This window comes from Podarcis gaigeae, assembly GCF_964106915.1.
Source record: "Podarcis gaigeae genome assembly, chromosome: 17".
Lineage (NCBI taxonomy): Eukaryota > Metazoa > Chordata > Lepidosauria > Squamata > Lacertidae > Podarcis > Podarcis gaigeae.
The window spans coordinates 4,611,086-4,629,085 of NC_139694.1; the positions used below are offsets into that span (position 1 = coordinate 4,611,086).

The 18,000-nt window shown below is 40.9% G+C and overlaps 1 protein-coding gene across 1 annotated transcript in view; it reads left to right on the plus strand.

Annotated features, from left to right (window-relative positions):
- The window catches only part of DGKQ (diacylglycerol kinase theta), a 63,656-nt gene that overhangs the window by 24,909 nt on the left and 20,747 nt on the right, over positions 1 to 18,000 (plus strand). The window contains exons 7-13 of the mRNA XM_083718640.1: positions 5,857 to 5,925; positions 6,815 to 6,915; positions 8,936 to 9,159; positions 9,669 to 9,759; positions 13,181 to 13,235; positions 13,517 to 13,578; positions 15,330 to 15,480. Coding sequence (XP_083574766.1) covers positions 5,857 to 5,925; positions 6,815 to 6,915; positions 8,936 to 9,159; positions 9,669 to 9,759; positions 13,181 to 13,235; positions 13,517 to 13,578; positions 15,330 to 15,480 — 753 coding nt within the window. The remainder of the gene's footprint in view (positions 1 to 5,856; positions 5,926 to 6,814; positions 6,916 to 8,935; positions 9,160 to 9,668; positions 9,760 to 13,180; positions 13,236 to 13,516; positions 13,579 to 15,329; positions 15,481 to 18,000) is intronic.

The following is an 18,000-nucleotide window of genomic DNA, read 5'->3' on the forward strand; positions in this document are numbered from 1 at the left end:
CCTACCTACCCATCAGCTGGCATCACTCATCCTGTCGTCTGATGAGTGGGAGGACTAAGCCAAATCCTGCTGTAGCTGTCCCCTGTCTCCTGTCCCCTGCAGGGAACAAAGGTGCACAGCCAAAACAGCAAAGTTTAACCCCTCCCCACTCATTAACTCAACCTCCATTTTAGAAACAAATTTCTGTACATCAGGAGTCAGCAAACTTTTTCAGCTGTGGGCCAGTCCACCGCGCCTCAGACCATGTGGTGGGCCGGACTATATATATATATATTTTTTGGGGGGGATGAACGAATTCCTAAGCCTCACAAATAACCCAGAGATACATTTTAAATAAAAGCACACATTCTACTCATGTAGAAACACCAGGAAGGCCCCACAAACAACCCGAGATGCATTTTAAATAAAAGCACTCATGTAAAAACACACTGATTCCCAGACCGTCCATGGGCCAGATTGAGAAGGTGATTGGGCCGCATCCGGCCTCCGGGCCTTAGTTTGCATACCCATACTGTACATAGTGCTTTAAAGTCCTGATTTTGGGACTTCAAAGCACGTTGCACCTTGGCTGCACCCATCTGTCAAATTTGGCCCACAAGGCTATTCTTGATGAAGACTTAATGGCCCATGGAGTCAAAAGATTCCTCACTTTTCTTGTACAAAGTAAATGACTTTTGATTCATGGCTGAATTTGAGGGGATTGGTTCCTTTTGCAGTGTGTGGGGAAGGCTTGCTTGCTTTTTATATGCAACAAATCTATAACAACGGAACACAAGAAAGGGGCATATTTTAGTGCGTACATTTTCTTCATATTTTTGTCTTTGTGCTTACCCAGGTACAGGTAAATGTTCTGATACTGTACTAGAAAAAAACACTTAAGAATGATGGCAAACCTTCATGTAAAACATCAAACTAATTTTATGTAGCACTGAGGCAGTAAATAGCATGTATAAATGTGTTTCCTTTGCCTTGGCTGTGCTGAAAATACTTTGTTCCGTTTCTACCATAATATTTTACTGCCACCTAGAGTACATCCTACATATATTTTTCCCCTCAGGTTCTCAAGAATATATTCATATTTCTCTATTTCCCCACAAGGCTAGGATTGTAACTCTAATTGGCAGTGCAGATAGGTCTATCTGTGGCTTAATAAGCCATAATAGCTAAATAGAAACTCCATCTTCAGTGTTGAGCAGGATTTGGCCTTCGTCTTCATATTCTGTGTATAAACTTCCAGAGCGATATGCTTGGCTGCTATTTGAAACTACTGGATGAACCTTGGACAGTCCAACAAGTTGATTCTTCTGTTCTTAAATTCTTCTGTTGCCTTGCATATCCTGCATGCTAGGTCCTTTACAATCCATTATAAACGTGCTGCTTTAGTAAAGCACATTTTAAATCTTGCAACACTTCACGTGTCCTGGAGATAGGTAGGTTTCAGAGCCTTTGGAGAAGGTAATTCGTCAGGTTGTCATTAAACGTGAATGTCAGTGGTCATGAATAAACTTGCTCAAATGGTTGCAAAGATTTATTTTAAGCACACATGAAAGATGGGCAAATGTATTTTAGCGTAACTAATGGTTTCAACCCCGAATCTTAGCTTAGGGTCTGTGAAGTGCTACCTCCCTCCTAAATATGATTTAGGCTACAATTCTGAATGCAGCTACTAGGCAGTAAGTCCCATTGACCTCGGTGAGACTTCTGAGAAAACCTTTTTAGGATTACACTGTTAATGTTACTGTTTGGTTTTTAAGATCCCTGGTTCACATTAGCTGCGCTTAAGGTCAGTGCTGACATTTCGCTTGAGAACAGTGATGGGAGGAAGGAGCTTGCATTCTTGTCACTGGCCTCCAAGTGCTAATCTCTTGTATGTTTGTATTTTACAAAAAAATTATCTAAGGCACAAATTGACCAAACAATGTGTCCCCTTTGCTAAAAATGTTAGCTTGGAATTTTTAGTTTGCAAATGCACGGTGTTTCTTTTCAAACCTGTTTGCTTATGTATGAAGCTACCTTTCAAATCTTTGGATAAATATTTATTGTTTTCTGGATAATTTTAAAGCTAACAAAAGCAACTTGGTCAGACCTTTCCCATCAAACAAAAATAGCTTATTGTTTGTGCTTATTCATTAGGTTGCATTATGTAGCTTGAAAAGTGAATAAACCCGTTTCATTTAGATATGTAAACAAGGTGGGGAAGTTATAGGACCTTTGCACATATTAAGTATGAATAAATACACTTTATGCATATTTAACACTGTACACTCATCTAGAAAATGACTCCCTCTATAAAAATCAAAAAGACCTAATTGTCTGTCCTTCAAAAATATGAGGAGTGGAAATTGCTTGAAGTACTGTATTGAATTTGCTGGAATGGTTGAGTTCTGCTTTGCTGGTGGTTACAAGAATACACCTAAAGCTGTTATGTACAGGCAATCCTCGTTTTGCTCGAGGGTTATGTTCTGTCCTGCTCCACCCAGTTGTGCCTTTTGGGTGACATTTTTGGATCATTTCTGGAGTTGGCGTCATGCATATGTGCACAATTGCCCATCAGTTGGACGCGCGTAAATCTGTTGTTGCCTGTAGCAATCGTTCTCCACCAGAAATGCTAATGGTATTTTCTGGAAATTTTTGAAAAGTGGCTTCTGGATCAAGTCAGTGCATGTAAAATCTCTCTCTCTGAGTGGACATTGCATCATGTTTCTATAAGCACGTAGGCTGGTGTAGCTGTGATGCTACAGATTAGCCTTTTTCTTTCTTTTGGCATATTCTTTTAAACTTGTTTGTGTGTCTGTTCTTTTTTGTCATGTTTTATCATGCCCTCAGATTTTCCGTGCTCAGGCATGGCTTGACAGAACAAGCAACATAAGCAACTGCTTTGGACTGCAGTAGTTTTTTTGAGAGGCACTAATGAAACATCTTGTGGCTGGAAAACTGTGTATAATACCAAGGGTGCAAGCCCAGGCTGCCATAGATTTTGAGACACACCCCTCAGGATATATAGGGCAGTTGTCTGGGGCCATAAATTGTATTGGGATTGCTATGGCAGTGTGTCTCTTAGGAAATTAGTAGATGTTGAAGTAAGATAGCTGTGTTGTAAAGAGATTATGTTGGGAAAGGAGTAATCTGCCATTCTTTTCAGATCAACATAGCGTGCTGCATAGCTCACAGTCACTTCTTTCCTTTTGGTGTACATAAGAGCTGTTGCACACATTGCACAGCAGCAAGATCAGGTTGGCTGTCAAATGTATATTTATCAGGGAGCCAGAACCCTCCCTGACTCTGATAAGTGTGCCAGTACAATGCACATGTCTTCAAAGACCTGTTTTCAGATCTTCTTTTTGGAATATGCCTTAAACTAATGTGTGAAGAGGCCCTTAGGAAAGAGCATAGGAGTCAACTCCTAGGGGCTGAGGTTCCTTCGACCCCCCCCCTCCATAAAATATTTGTGGGGGCCAGGGCGCCCAAAGTTGATGGGCATTGCCATTCAAATGGTGTGTGCGCGCCATGTCATGTGATCAGTTATGTGGGGGTGGGGCTTACCTACCCACCCCCCAGTATTTTATTCAAGTTGGCACCTCTGGGAAAGTGCAGTAATGGAAAATCTTTTGATGGACAGGCCAGGAAACTAGTGGAAGAATTGGCTTTGCATTTCTTAGTTAAGTGATAAACATCCTTTTTAAACAAGAGAAATATCTCTAAGCTGCAAGCAGAATCTGTATGTATTAATTATGCCATGGCTGATCTGTCAAGACTTATGACCAAGTATGGCCTGCATCACTTGATTTACAGAAATTAGGCAAGAGGTCTTCTCCATCCATTCAGGATGGCAATTTGACTTGTTTTTAGACTCCCACAAATCCCATTTCCCCTTAGCTAAAAACTTCCTTATCAGAATTTGAGAAAGAAATACCAAAGAAGTCCTCTCATTGATAAAGCACTTGTTCCTTGTGTCTTGGTGCAAGTTATTTTTATTACTTTTATTTTTTGCCATAAGGAATAATTTACAAACCTATAATTATGGCTCTTCTAAGACTTCATGCTAGATAATGCTTCAAATGTTACTATCCTCAGCTATGAAAGATGACTTTATTCCATTGTCATTCTGTGTCACTCTTTCTCTTTGACCTTCAGTTTGGAGAGTCTTATTTTGAAGTAATGCCCTAGTTGTCCTTCAGTTTATTTGCTATGAATGGGGAATTACATTTTGCACTTATTTAACTTCCTTCTTGTTGAATAATCCATATGCTGCAGTTCAACAAACCTGGAAGTATCAATAATAAAAATGCAGAAGAAGAGTTTGGATTTGATATCCCGCTTTATCACTACCCTAAGGAGTCTCAAAGTGGCTAACAATCTCTCCTCCCCCACTTTGTGGTGGGGGGGACAGGGAAATTGAGCCGTTTTATTCTGATGCCAGTCTAGAGAATGAAACAGAGGATGCTTCTACCCATGATAGCAAAACCAGAATCCAAGCCGAAGAAAGTAGTAAAATATATTTGCCATTGGTTTGGGTATATTGGTATATGGATTACCATTGGTATTGGGACGCGGGTGGCACTGTGGTCTAAACCATAGAGCCTAGGGCTTGCCAATCAGAAGGTCGGCGGTTCGAATCCCCACAACGTGGTGAGCTCCCGTTATTCGGTCCCAGCTCCTGCCCACCTAGTAGTTTGAAAGCACATCAAGTGCAAGTAGATAAATAGGTACCGCTCTGGCGGGAAGGTAAACGGTGTTTCCGTGCGCTGCTCTGGTTCGCCAGAAGCGGCTTAGTTATGCTGGCCACATGACCCGAAAGCTGTCTGCGGGCAAACGCCGGCTCCCTCGGCTTATAGAGCGAGATGAGTGCCGCAACCCCAGAGTCGTCCGCGACTGGACCTAACGGTCAGGAGTACCTTTACCTCTACCATTGGTATTATGGGATGATTTATCCTCTACTTTTGTCTCTTTAAAAAAGCATTTGCAGGTTAGATCTTTTTCTGACCCGCATTAAGAAAGTGATAACGGCAGTTATTTAACAAACATAACATTTTCACAGAAAAAAGTGAAGGTGATTTAAATTCTTTAAATGGAGGCAAGCTAAGCACACACACACTTCATTTCCTACCTTTCCTCTAAGGAGCTAAAGGTGGCGAACATGGCTCTCAAATAATAATAATAATAATAATAATAATAATAATAATAATAATATTTATACCCCGTCCATTTGGCTGGGTTACCCCAGCCACTCTGGGCGGCTCCCAACATCATCATCATCATCATCATCATCATAATGCGACAAAGCATCAAACATTAAAACTACCCTAAACAGGGCTGCCTTCAGATGTCTTCTAAAAGTCAGATAGTTGCTTATTTCCTTGACATCTGATGGGAGGACGTTTCACAGGGTGGGCGTGACTATCAAGAAGGCCCTCTCACTTCTCGCAGGGAGGGAACTGCCAGAAGGCCCTCGGAGCTGGACCTCAGTGTCTGGGCTGAGCAGTGGGGGTGGAGACGCTCCTTTTATCCTCACAAGAACCATGCGAGGTAGGTCAGGCTTAAAGACTGTGGCTTGCTCTAGATCACCAAGTGAACTTCATGACTGAGTGGGAATTTGAAACCCTGCTTTTCCAGGGCTCATAAAAGTACATATGTCAGCTTCATAAAAACAAGTATTCCATGCGGCTTTCCAGTATACGGCTGTAGAGAATGTATATTTATTTATCATGGGCATGCTTGCATGTCTATGTGTTTCAGTAATGTGAGTACTATAATAGGAAAATCTGATAGTATTGTTTTCATCGCAGCATTTTATTTTAAAGGATGAACACCTTGTTTTTAAAGGCAAACCTTTAAAGGAGACTTTTCTTTTCACAGATGACGACGACGATGTTGATAGTTCAACACAATTATCACTAAAAGAGTCGCAGGTTTCCACAGACTCAAGTAAGTAGCATTTGTTACTAAGCAGAGAGTATCTGTTTGCAGCAAGATTTGTGCTAGGAGCATATGATGCCTTTTGTTGGTGTACAAAACATGGTACAGTCCAATTTTCAAGGAGTTGGCAGTAAAATGCAGCCAGGCATAAGCAGCTGCTTGCAGATCCACTTAGTCATCTCCTACTGTCATAACTGAGAACAAATATGTACAGTGCTAGTTTGTAAGCCTTCTTGTGCATTTCCTTTAACAGAAAGACAGAATAAACTTTATTTTTAATAAATAATAATTCAGTAATCTAATTCGTTTTGCCCTTTCTCCTCGAAATGATCAAAAGAGTGGCTTATTATTTTGTTAGCTTGTTTTCTTTCGCATGATGAATTCTGCATATAAGTTAAATAAGCAAGGAGACAATATACAGCCTTGCCGTACTCCTTTCCCAATTTTGAACCAATCAGTTGTTCCATATCCAGTTCTAACTGTAGCTTCTTGTCCCGCATTGTTTTCTTTAATACATCCTATTTTTTGGCCAGGATGACTCCCCAAAGTGGCTTGCAATAAAAATCAATAGAAATATGTCATATAATTAGGGATGCATTCTGCCACATGTATTTTTCATCTTATCTGGCACGTTATTTATTTAATTTTTATTTCATCCCATTTGTCAACTGCGTCTTATGAGACACCTTGAAGCGATTTAACAATGAACAGTAATAATTTAGATTCAGAATAATTTAGATTTAGAATAATTTAGAAATTTTGTTACACTGATGGAAGCAATGTAAATACAATAGATTTCCAATGCAGCTGAAAGTTAAAACTCCCTGCAAATTGTCTCAGTGGTCTGGATGCAGTACACTACTTTGTATTAAATGCTAAAATACCATTTTCCTTTTAGGTAAACAGATCTTGAAAATATACGATGGGAACGATGCAGTAAAACGCAATCAGTTTCGGCTTATTACGGTCCCAAGGATTACAAAAAATGAAGAAGTTGTGGTAAGAGTGCCCGTTGCCTGCTTTCTAAAATTGTATGGATTCTCAAATAGAAAAACTGAAAAATGTTAACTGTGTTTATATATGAGGTTGATCATTTAATCTTAGCTTTATTATTAAATATTTTCTTTCAAAATAATAAGCAGTTCGTCATAATGTTAAATACTTAGGTATTTGTAGTTCAGGTGGCATCTGTTACAGTAGCTATGTGGTCTAAACCACTGAGCTTCTTTGACTTGCCAATTTGGAAGGTCAGCAGTTCGAAACCATGCAATGGGGTGAGCTCCTGTTACTCTGTCCCAGCTTCTGCCAACCTAGCAGTTTGAAAGCATACCAGCGCAAGTAGATGTGGCGGGAAAGTAAACAGTGTTTCTGTGCGCTCTGGCTTCTGTTACAGTGTTCCGTTGCTCCAAAAGTGGTTTAGTTAGTCATGCTGGGCACATGACTCAGAAAACTGTCTGTGGAACACCGGGTCCCTTGGCCTGAAAAGCGAAATGAGTGCCGCAACCCCATAGTCGCCTTTAACTGGATTTAACTGTCCAGGTGTCCTTTCCCCCTTTTTTACCTTGTTAACAAGAACCTTTGCAGGGTCACATCTTTTCTTCTGGGAGCCTCTACCCTTTCTCTTGACTAACAGTAGTTAGAGCTTCTTCTTTCTGGGGTACATATACTATCTTTTACTACCTCTTTCAAACCTACTATCTTATGCATAATAGTACTACTTACTATTGTGAGTTTTGATTCCCACCCCCACGTTTGGGGCCCAGCAACTGCTCCCAAACCAAATCTTTCCCACTGTGGAGTTCCATCAGCTACCCAGCTGCTAACGTGGAAATAAAGCAGATTAGAAAAAGTGACATGTGGTAAGCAATATTGCCATAAGGTCACATGTCCCTTCGACCTTTGCCTATTGTACTATGCCTGTCTTGAAAGGCCTGCACTGGTTGCCATTTGCTATCAATATAAGGAGTTAACACTGACATATAGAACTCTAAATAACTTAGACCTTAAATAGCCAAAGAAGCGCCTCCTCCCACATTGACCTGCCCAACTGCTGAAGTCAGCAGTCAAGATCCTTTTGGTAGTGCCACCATCCTTTGTGGCTCAAGGAGTGGTGGTGCATGAGAGAGCCTTCTCTGTGATGGTCCTCAGGTTGTGGAATGACTTTCCCTCTGGTGTGTCTTGTGTCAGCAGTGTATGCTTTCTGACAATTGACAGTTGGTCAAGACGTACATTACCCAGGTCTTGAATTGGGTAGCTATCTTGCCTCTCTTTGTATTGCTATGTACTGCTGTCCTGCTTTTTGTTGTTTTGGTGGTTTTTATTTCATTATTTTAAAGGTACTTACTTTTATGTTTGGGACATGGGTGGCGCTGTGGGTTAAACCACAGAGCCTAGGACTTGCCAATCAGAAGGTCGGCGGTTCGAATCCCAGCAACAGGGTGAGCTCCCGTTGCTTGGTCCCTGCTCTTGCCAACCTAGCAGTTCGAAAGCACGTCAACGTGCAAGTAGATAAATAGGTACCGCTCCGGCGGGAAGGTAAACGGCGTTTCCGTGCGCTACTCTGCTTCGCCAGAAGCGGCTTAGTCATGCTGGCCACATGACCGGGAAGCTGTACGCTGGCTCCTTCGGCCAATAAAGCGAGATGAGCGCCGCAACCCCAGAGTCGGCCGCGACTGGACCTAATGGTCAGGGGTCCCTTTACCTTTACCTTACTTTAATGGTAATTTTTTTTAATCCTGGGACTATATGGTGAAAGGGAAGCGGTGAATATAAATAATAAAATGACATATTAGGGGAACAATTTTTCAGCTGGCCACTTTAGGAAGTGGGTTGAAGGAGTCTGCCACTCCTCACTCTTGCCAGAATTGTTCCACAAGAAAATATAATTGCTTACTAGGGCTCTAATAGGTTATATTTCCATGTACATGATGGTTGCTGCTTCTCTCCATTCAAGAATATTCATACCATCTCAAAATGCTCAGCTACTTACTTTGTGTTTGTGTGCTTTGTGGTGTTGTAGGAGGCTGCACTGAGGTCATATTACATCAACGATGATCCACAAGATTATGAGCTTCAGACATTCACTCAACAGGCCTTGTTTTGTGATGACATCATTAATAGGAATGATACCACAGAAGAGACCCAGCCAGGGTCTGTATTCCGAGAAGCCGTTCCTGAAGCTTGGATCATTAGAGCCAAACCGAGAGATAATGAAGTTGTAAAAATTTACCCTGGATGGCTGAAGTAAGTGATACTTCCTTTACTAAGGTCCATATTTATGGTACAGTGTCATAAATAAGAGGAGTGATGTGTATAATGCATTTTAATAAATCTATGTTAAGGAAATGAGAGGTTATTTTATTGGTTTTGATATATTGAACCCCCTTCTGTTTATAAATCAAAGTAGCTTCCAGAATGATTGAAGCACATCCATACAGCTATCACTTTCCTCCTATAGAGAATGTAGGCTCTGTGAGGTGGTAGTTTGTTCGTTTTTTCAAGAAAAAAAATATCTGTAAGGTTTGTCTACAAATCAAAAAGTATTAATATAACTTGAAAATTTGAATCTCAACTTCAGAATGAACTTGATAGCAACATTTATTTGATCGGTTTTATGAACAGAAGAGTCATGGTCATTCAGCATAATGAATAATCCTATTTTTGTGGCTGTTAAATATGTTGGCAAACCAGTATTTCCCTGCTGATGTTCCTTTCACCCAACCCACCTTCTGTAAATTATTTCGCCTCTCTAGGATTGGAATGGCCTGTGTCTCAATACGAGTAAATAAAGAAAGCACTACCCAGATGGTTATTAAAGAAGTTCTCCCGTTACTTGGACACCAGGTAAGCAATATCAAATGGATTGTTTCATTTTCAGTTTCCCCTCTGCGTTGACTTGTATTTAACTATATGATTCAAATAAAGAGTACCACAGATAGATTAAACAAACAACACAGTAAAAATTGCAAGGGAGTTCCATTGAGCAGAGACTAGACAGTTTCAAGTATTTATTTAAAACATTTATAACCTGTTCTTCATTCACACAGTTGCAGAGTGAAGAACAGTACTCATGGTATTTTATTTATTTCATAATATTTATACACTGCTTGCTTGTAAAAACAACACCTCAAAGCAGTTTGCAAAAAGATAAAACAATAAAATCAAGAGAAATTTACTTGAAAACGTGCAAAGGATAAAATACTAAAACAGGTTCAGATATAATAAATTAATACAGTGGTACCTCGGGTTAAGAACTTAATTCGTTCTGGAGGTCTGTTGTTAAGCTGAAACTGTTCTTAACCTGAAGCACCACTTTAGCTAATGGGGCCTCCCGCTACCGCTGTGCCACCACTGCACAATTTCTGTTCTCATCCTGAAGCAAAGTTCTTAACCTGAAGTTCTTCACCCGAGGTACTATTTCTGGGTTAGCGGAGTCTGTAACCTGAAGCGTATGTAACCCAAGGTACCACTGTATTTCATTTAAATTCAGCTTAAAAACAGACAATGTATTAATAGTTTAACTAAATCAGCCTGGTGAGGGCTGCTACTTTAGTCAAAAGCTTGGGCGGGGGGGGGGGGAGCTGACCAAAGCTAGCTGACCAAAGTAATTATTTTATGCAAAGTCCTCTCCTGTTAGTTAGCTTATTGGTCATTAAACTATATGCAAGAAGCCCCAGCTTTTCTCCAACATGAGTAATGTTTTAGTCTTCTGGCAATACTCCAGTGAGTGAGGAAGTTTGTGCTTCAGAATTAATTGAACCCTTCAATTTGGTGTTGCTCTACAATGTGGGGTAAACGTAAAAGGGTAAAGGGACCCCTGACCATTAGGTCCAGTCGTGACCGACTCGGGTTGAGGTGTTCATCTCGCTGTATTGGCCAAGGGAGCTGGCGTACAGCTTCCGGGTCATGTGGCCAGCATGACTAAGCAGCTTCTGGTGAACCAGAGCAGTGCACGGAAACGCCGTTTACCTTCCCGCCAGAGCGGTTCCTATTTATCTACTTGCACTTTGACGTGCTTTCGAACTGCTAGGTTGGCAGGAGCAGGGAACGAGCAACGGGAGCTCACCCCGTCGAGGGGATTCAAACCGCCGACCTTCTGATCGGCAAGCCCTAGGCTCAGTGGTTTAACCCACAGCGCCACCCGCGTCCCACAATGTGGGGTGGAGTGCGTTAAATCAACAAGGAAAACAAATACAACTTAAATCAAGTTTATTGTTGATACTGTCTATGTTTTTCTTTAAAATGCTGCAATTTTTTTCACTAAACCATGTTTATTTACAGCTACAATATTATTTATGTGGTTGTTTCATTATTAGTACAACTGGACCTTGCATCTATTGGTTCCCCTGTATGTTTTGCACACTTTCATTTTTATCTGTAAGGGAAATGTCTTTGAGGTAAAAGCCCTATAGGGTCTTCCTTTGACAATCTGTGAAGTATGGAGAATTTGATCCTCTTTTTCTCTCCAGCATTGCTCTTTTTTGTTTCACTCTGCTATGGCCTTGTTCCAGCCTCACAAAAAGAAAGTAGGAAACAAAAATGAAATGCCCATTAATGATAGATGGAAGCAAGGTCTGCTAGTTAATGGACTTATTTTCATTGCATTTGTATTTGAGAGTGGATTAGATTGGTTCTTTTTCAATTCAAAGTAACTGGCAGAGGCATTGATTCAGTTTACAGATGAACTTGTAAGCTTTACATCCAAATTATTTAACACAAACATTTAAGATAACTTCAGGGATTTTTTTCAACATGTGAATATCGTTTTTATTTTTAAAGAATTTATTTTTATCCACTCTTACAGAGTGTAGATTTTTAGTATCCTGGTTCTCACCTTACTTTAAACCATAGTTTAAAATGAATGTGTGCTGTGTTTCAGAGTGCCAGGGAAGAATTGGAACAGGGGATAGCTTCCAATTACATGTGTGCCAGGACTCGTGGTTTGTTTGTCTTTTAGCAAACCATGATTGTAAGCCAAGAACTAACTTCTTTCTTAGGAAATGGACAAACCACACTACTTTGCACATTATGGAAGTCAGCCCTTCTTTGTTTTCTCCCTGACATTCTGAAAAAAGAGGTGGAAGGGCGGGGCAAGGTGCAATCTTTTGAGCAGCGTGTACCAACATGCTGCTCATTCACATTAAACCCAGGGCTGAACCTTTCTGGGCCTGCATGCAAAATTGTTTTCTCCCTCACCCCTGGCAGCCACCTATCCACCCGACGTCACAGTGACATCAGGTGACCTTCATTGTCTCTATGGGTCTTTGGGAGCCCTTATCGAGGTGCAATTTTTTTTGTAGTGCTTTGAGTGGTGCCTCTGAAGACCTTTCTGTAAGCTGGCTGGTGATGGTTGGAAAGCACTACGCAGTGAGAAGGGCTTCTGAAGACACCTGCAGATGCTCCTCTCAATTAACCACTCTCAGTTCCAACCTGATAATTGGCACCTGCCCAGATTTTAACTTGTCTGAATGAATTTTAAGATGTATTTTAATTAATTGATGTCTGTTTTTATGCATATCGTGTTGTTTTTATGATGTTAGCCGCTCTGAGCCCAGCCTCAGCTGGGGAGGGCGGGATACAAATAAATAATTATTATTATTATTATTGCAGTGGATGCTCGGGTTGCGATCGTGATCCGTGCGGGAGGCACGTTCGCAACCTGCAGTGTTTGCAACCCACAACGCCGTGTCTGTGCACGCATGGGTCGCGATTCGGCGCTTCTGCACATGAGCAAAGCATGATTTAGTGCTTCTGCGCGTGCGTGAGCACCGAAACCTGGAAGTAACCTATTCCGCTACTTCCGGGTTTGGCGCAGTGCGCAACCCAAAAACTCCTGAAGCGTCTGTAACCCGAGGTATGACTGTATTATTATCATCAAAGTGCAGTGCCTGCATAACCCTTTTGGCTAAGCTCAGTCTTACAAGCCCCACACTTGCAGACAGGTAGGCATGGCTTCACCAAAACCACCTAATGGGCCAAATGCAGAGGCACTTGATGGGCCCAGTTAAGTCTGAGGGCTGGAGGTTCCTCATTCCTCCTCCATTAAACCATCGCTTAATTTGAAAACTATTGTTTAATGTAACAGGTAAACCAGGCTAATGTCTTAAGGTGAGACAAAACCACACCACAAAAGGAAGAAGAGAGGTCTAAAGCACAGCTTTAGTCATATTTCTTCATCTTTAATACTGTCTAAAAACAAAACCTTAAGGGTCTTAAAGTTAAAAGATTGTAACTTACTGGAAATCTTGATGAATTCTTTTGGCAGTTGGAAAGCTTTCAGAACTTCAAACTGGTGGAGGTACTCATGGGCTCTAAGCAAGGTAAGTCACAGTCATTATTACGGGATGTCACTGAAATTTTAATGCCTGCACCTCTTATCAGAATCCTAAATGTTAAGTTTCAGCTTCAAGAGGCTGGAGATTTGGGGTTTTGTTTTTTTAATGGTCGTTTCTGGCGTTTTCACTTTCTGCTTGGAAGGTTGAATTTAACTGAATAAATTAGTGTCCTGATTGGCAGTGCTTAGCGTGCTAATGAACTGCACATTTAAAATAAATAAATAAAAAAGAACCACATATGAATTGATTTTTTTCTTCCCCCTTAGTTCAGCGAATGGTTCTGGATGATCACGAATTGATTCTCAGCAGATTCCAAGACATAAGAAAGGTAAACAAAGAAAGAGATGCCTACAGTAGCACTCTCCCTTATTTCTTTATTGAATTAATGTTCTCGTTTTTACATCATTACTGGACTTTATATTTAAACCGAGAAGAAATTGAGACAAAAAGTTGCTAGCTCTTGCCAGCTACTTGTATTAGCTGCACATACCACTTTAAAATGCACCTAGTATTTCTTCAGTTCTGATTTGTGCATTCTGCTTCCTGGTGAGGCATCACATAGAAAAAGGCATCCCAGCTGTTGTAGTAACTACAATTCCTGAAGCAGCCCAAAAGCAGCTGTACCTCAAGACCTCCCGTTAGCATTCGCTTCATCGCATTCTTTGGACAAGCAGAGAGCCACTGATGCTCACGATGCCTTGCTCATTATTTTCAGTCCCCTGTTCGTCTATTTCCCAGCTGAATTCCTTTTGTTTCCATGTAAAAACAACTTTGTGGGTCTTTCTATAGCTTACCCATTTTAGAATGTTGAGACCTGCTCTGTACCATCCCATCCCATGTCCCCCCAACCTCTTTAGGGGTTTTAAAAAATTGAAGCAAGTATCTTCTGGCTGAGCAAAGCTTGAAAATGTGTGGGCAGAATATGTCAGAAGGCAGGGGAGGTAAAGGGGTTTTTCAGGGTCCAGCTTCTTCAGAGAACTCACCCCAACCTCAGCAAACATGGCCAGGAAGAATTAGACATACAGTACCTGCTTAATAGGGACACGGGTGGCGCTGTGGGTTCGAATCCCCGGGACGGAATGAGCTCCCGTTGCTCAGTCCCTGCTCCTGCCAACCTAGCAGTTTGAAAGCACGTCAAAGTGCAAGTAGATAAATAGGTACCGCTCCGGTGGGAAAGTAAACGGCGTTTCCGTGCGCTGCTCTGGTTTGCCAGAAGCGGCTTAGTTATGCTGGCCACATGACCCGGAAGCTGTACGCCGGCTCCCTCGGCCAATAAAGCGAGATGAGCGCTATAACCCCAGAGTTGGCCACGACTGGACTTAATGGTCAGGGGTCCCTTTACCTTTACCTGCTTAATGCAAAGGTGGTGTGGGAAGGTGAGAACCCTTAAAATAAATACACACACACAGTGGTGATGAAAGATATAGCCAGGGAGTTCTGGGGACCTTTTAGGAATAGGTTTCCACAGGGTTAAAGCCTCCCTGTGGGCTGGCTGCTTTTTTGAGCATTATCAGATTATTCAGAAACAGAGAGGGAGTAGTTGATGCGTATTCCCAAGGTCATTGGGTTAGGACTCTTCACAAATTCCTATCTTTCCCTCTTGTTTCGTAGATTCTTGTTCCCTTCACTAGCTACCCCAAATTCCATTATCATCATAACTCCTTCCACTGCACATTCATCTTGACGTATTCCAAATTACCTGGGGGAACTGCATATTTCAAGAAGGGTACTAAACATTACAGTATGTGTGTTTACTTGTGTCATGTATTTTGGTCATGGAATTCAGAGTTTTGTGACACGTAATCTAGAATTATTTGAGAGGTTGCTCATAACTCTGGCATTTTGATTGCCGTGCATTTAACCAGTACTCCTCAACCTTTTGCTAAGATGTAGCACAAAATGAGAACAATTGCACAAGTCCAAACAAAAGAGAAGTTCTCTTACGCAGGCAGGCTTAGTGGTCTGGTAACTGTTTTGGGTAGTTGGACGCAAGAGTTTCTGCTTATTGGAATCTTAACCTTCTCTCTGTATGCATTGTATTTGTAATGTGAGTTCTCAGCTGTCTTTTCCCTTTTACAGACTTCACTACGTCAGATGAATCAAACAAGATTTTACATTGTAGAAAACAATATATCAGCTACGCGGGTACATTTGTTTGTTGGTGGTCTGCCACCTCATCTCTCTACTGATGAATACACAAACATCCTCAGAGATGAATTAAGCCTCAAAAGTAAGTTGCATACCGAAACAGTTTCTGTTTTCATCTCTGGCTGCTTTCAGATGATCAAATGGCTAAATGAACTGACATATGAACAACCCTCACACATCTGCTTTGCCCCTACTTCACATGAGTGAGCCCACTGCTAACCATTGTTTCTCATTATGTCAGAGCTAGGAAACTATGGTTAGTAGCTTTCAAATAAGCCAAGCCATGAAGCCATGGGAGGAATTAATCATCACGCTCTTCCCATGGTTTCATCAGCGTAAGCATTTCAGCCTGTCCAACAGAATGATCTCCCCTCTCCTCCCACTGGGTTGCTCTTCTGGGGGTTCTGCAGACCTTCCCAAGCTGATTTGGAGGGGTTGCATGGAGGAAAGTCCAGTTGTGCTAGTGGAACTTTTTGCACTGGCTTCCACTCACACAGCTACTGATTTGACTCTGGACCCAGGGTTTAAAGATAGCTTACTTTTACTGGCATGTGTGGAAACTCTCAGGGCAGTTCACAATTCAGATATCTTAGGAAACTATTGAAGAATTGATGCTTTTGAATTATGGTGCTGGAGAAGACTCTTGAGAGTCCCATGGACTGCAAGAAGATCAAACACATCCATTCTTAAGGAAATCAGCCCTGAATGCTCACTGGAAGGACAGATCCTGAAGCTGAGGCTCCAGTACTTTGGCCACCTCATGAGAAGAGAAGACTCCCTGGAAAAGACCCTGATGTTGGGAAAGATGGAGGGCACAAGGAGAAGAGGGCGACAGAAGACGAGATGGTTGGACAGTGTTTTCGAGGTTACCAGCATGACTTTGACCAAACTGTGGGAAGTAGTGGAGGACAGAGGTGCCTGGCGTGCTCTGGTCCATGGGGTCACGAAGAGTCGGACACGACTAAACGACTAAACAACAACAACAAAGGAAACTATTAGTTAACTGAAGCTTTCTGGCTTGTTTCTCTACTCACACAAAGGGAGGAGCAAAGCAGCTGTCTGTAGGTCCATGAAGTTCATATCTTGCTTTATTAAGATGCTATTTAATTATCTGGGCGTCTCCATTGTCAAATAAAAATCTATTTTAAATTTTGAAACACACTAAAAGGCACTCTGTCATTATCAGTCTTGTTTTTTGAACCTTTGGTGCATTATTTTATTGGTGTCATGTCTTAGAAGTGGTAAAGCAGAGGCCAGTATTTAATTAAATGTCTCATCCATAGATTGTCACCTGTTCTTCCCCACAGTTATTTGTACGGACTTTTATATTTGTTTTTTCTCTGAAACAATACTCATTGGGGTTTTAAAAAAAATGTTATTTCTATTACTTTATATGAAAACCTGATTGGTTTTGAGCACACTTCATTTGTAAGCCATTTTGAAGTATTTGGACGTTTAAAAGTTTTAGTTATTTATTTATTTGTTGACATCCAAGGATATCATACACAATCTTAAATACATGTACAAAGAAAACGTAAAACTAATAATAATGATGATGATAACCTTAAATAATTATGCTGTTAAATATTGATTTAAATTTGTACTTATACGTGCTCTTTTCTTATACTTTCTAACTAAACAAAAACAAACCAAAGTAAAACCCAATAAACTAAACTATGTCAAAATAGACTTCCCGTCATTTCCTGATGTAATTTACATTTACAACATTGAATGTACTTATACTTAATACCTCACTCTTAATATATTTTCTAATACTTTCTTACAACATTTCGTACCATTTTTCCTTATTTAATAATGCTTAATTTACACAAGGGTCATTCAAACGCTGCCATAGATGTTATGTCCTTATTATATTTTTGTAGGTATTTCTTGAACATATCCCATTTTTGCGTGAATGATTGTTTTGTATTTCCCCTTAATCTATTTGTCAATTGAGGTTTAAGTTTTAAATTAATAAGGTGAAATAAAATTTTATGTGGGCTTAAACAGATTGCGTAAAAGAGCCAGAAGCCAGCGAACACTACTGGATTGTTTATATTCAGCTTGGCTTAGATTCTGGCAAAGAGGGGGGATGTGGGGGAAAGTGAAGATAAGTGGGTCTGTTGCCTAGCTATTGGACATTGTGTGATGCTCAATGCTATACAGTGACTACATGGGTCTCTGACCACTTCATCACTTTTCAAAAATTGACCACAGAAGGAGCGAAGGTTCTCTACAGAAGCTCCATTGCACGCACAGAGCTATGCTTGCATCCCTTTGGAATCCCACCCATGCAGTGTTTGCTACAACAATTTAAATTAGGATTAATAGGCATCTTAAATATGATTTGTGTTTATTACTCAAGCTAATATATTCCATTAGCAGGATTTGGAACCAGCTTTGTTCTGCTGTGAACCAGTTGATCCTGTTTATTGTCCTGAAGCCTTTAGCTTTAAACCCATGGGCAATTTGTGTTTAAAATTCATGCATCTTCAAATAAACAAGACTGATCTCACAGAATGTGTGTAAAATGGGACAGCATTAAATTTTAAAATTTATTTCGGTAACCTATAGTTTGTTTCCACCCCGGGGGAGGGGGTGT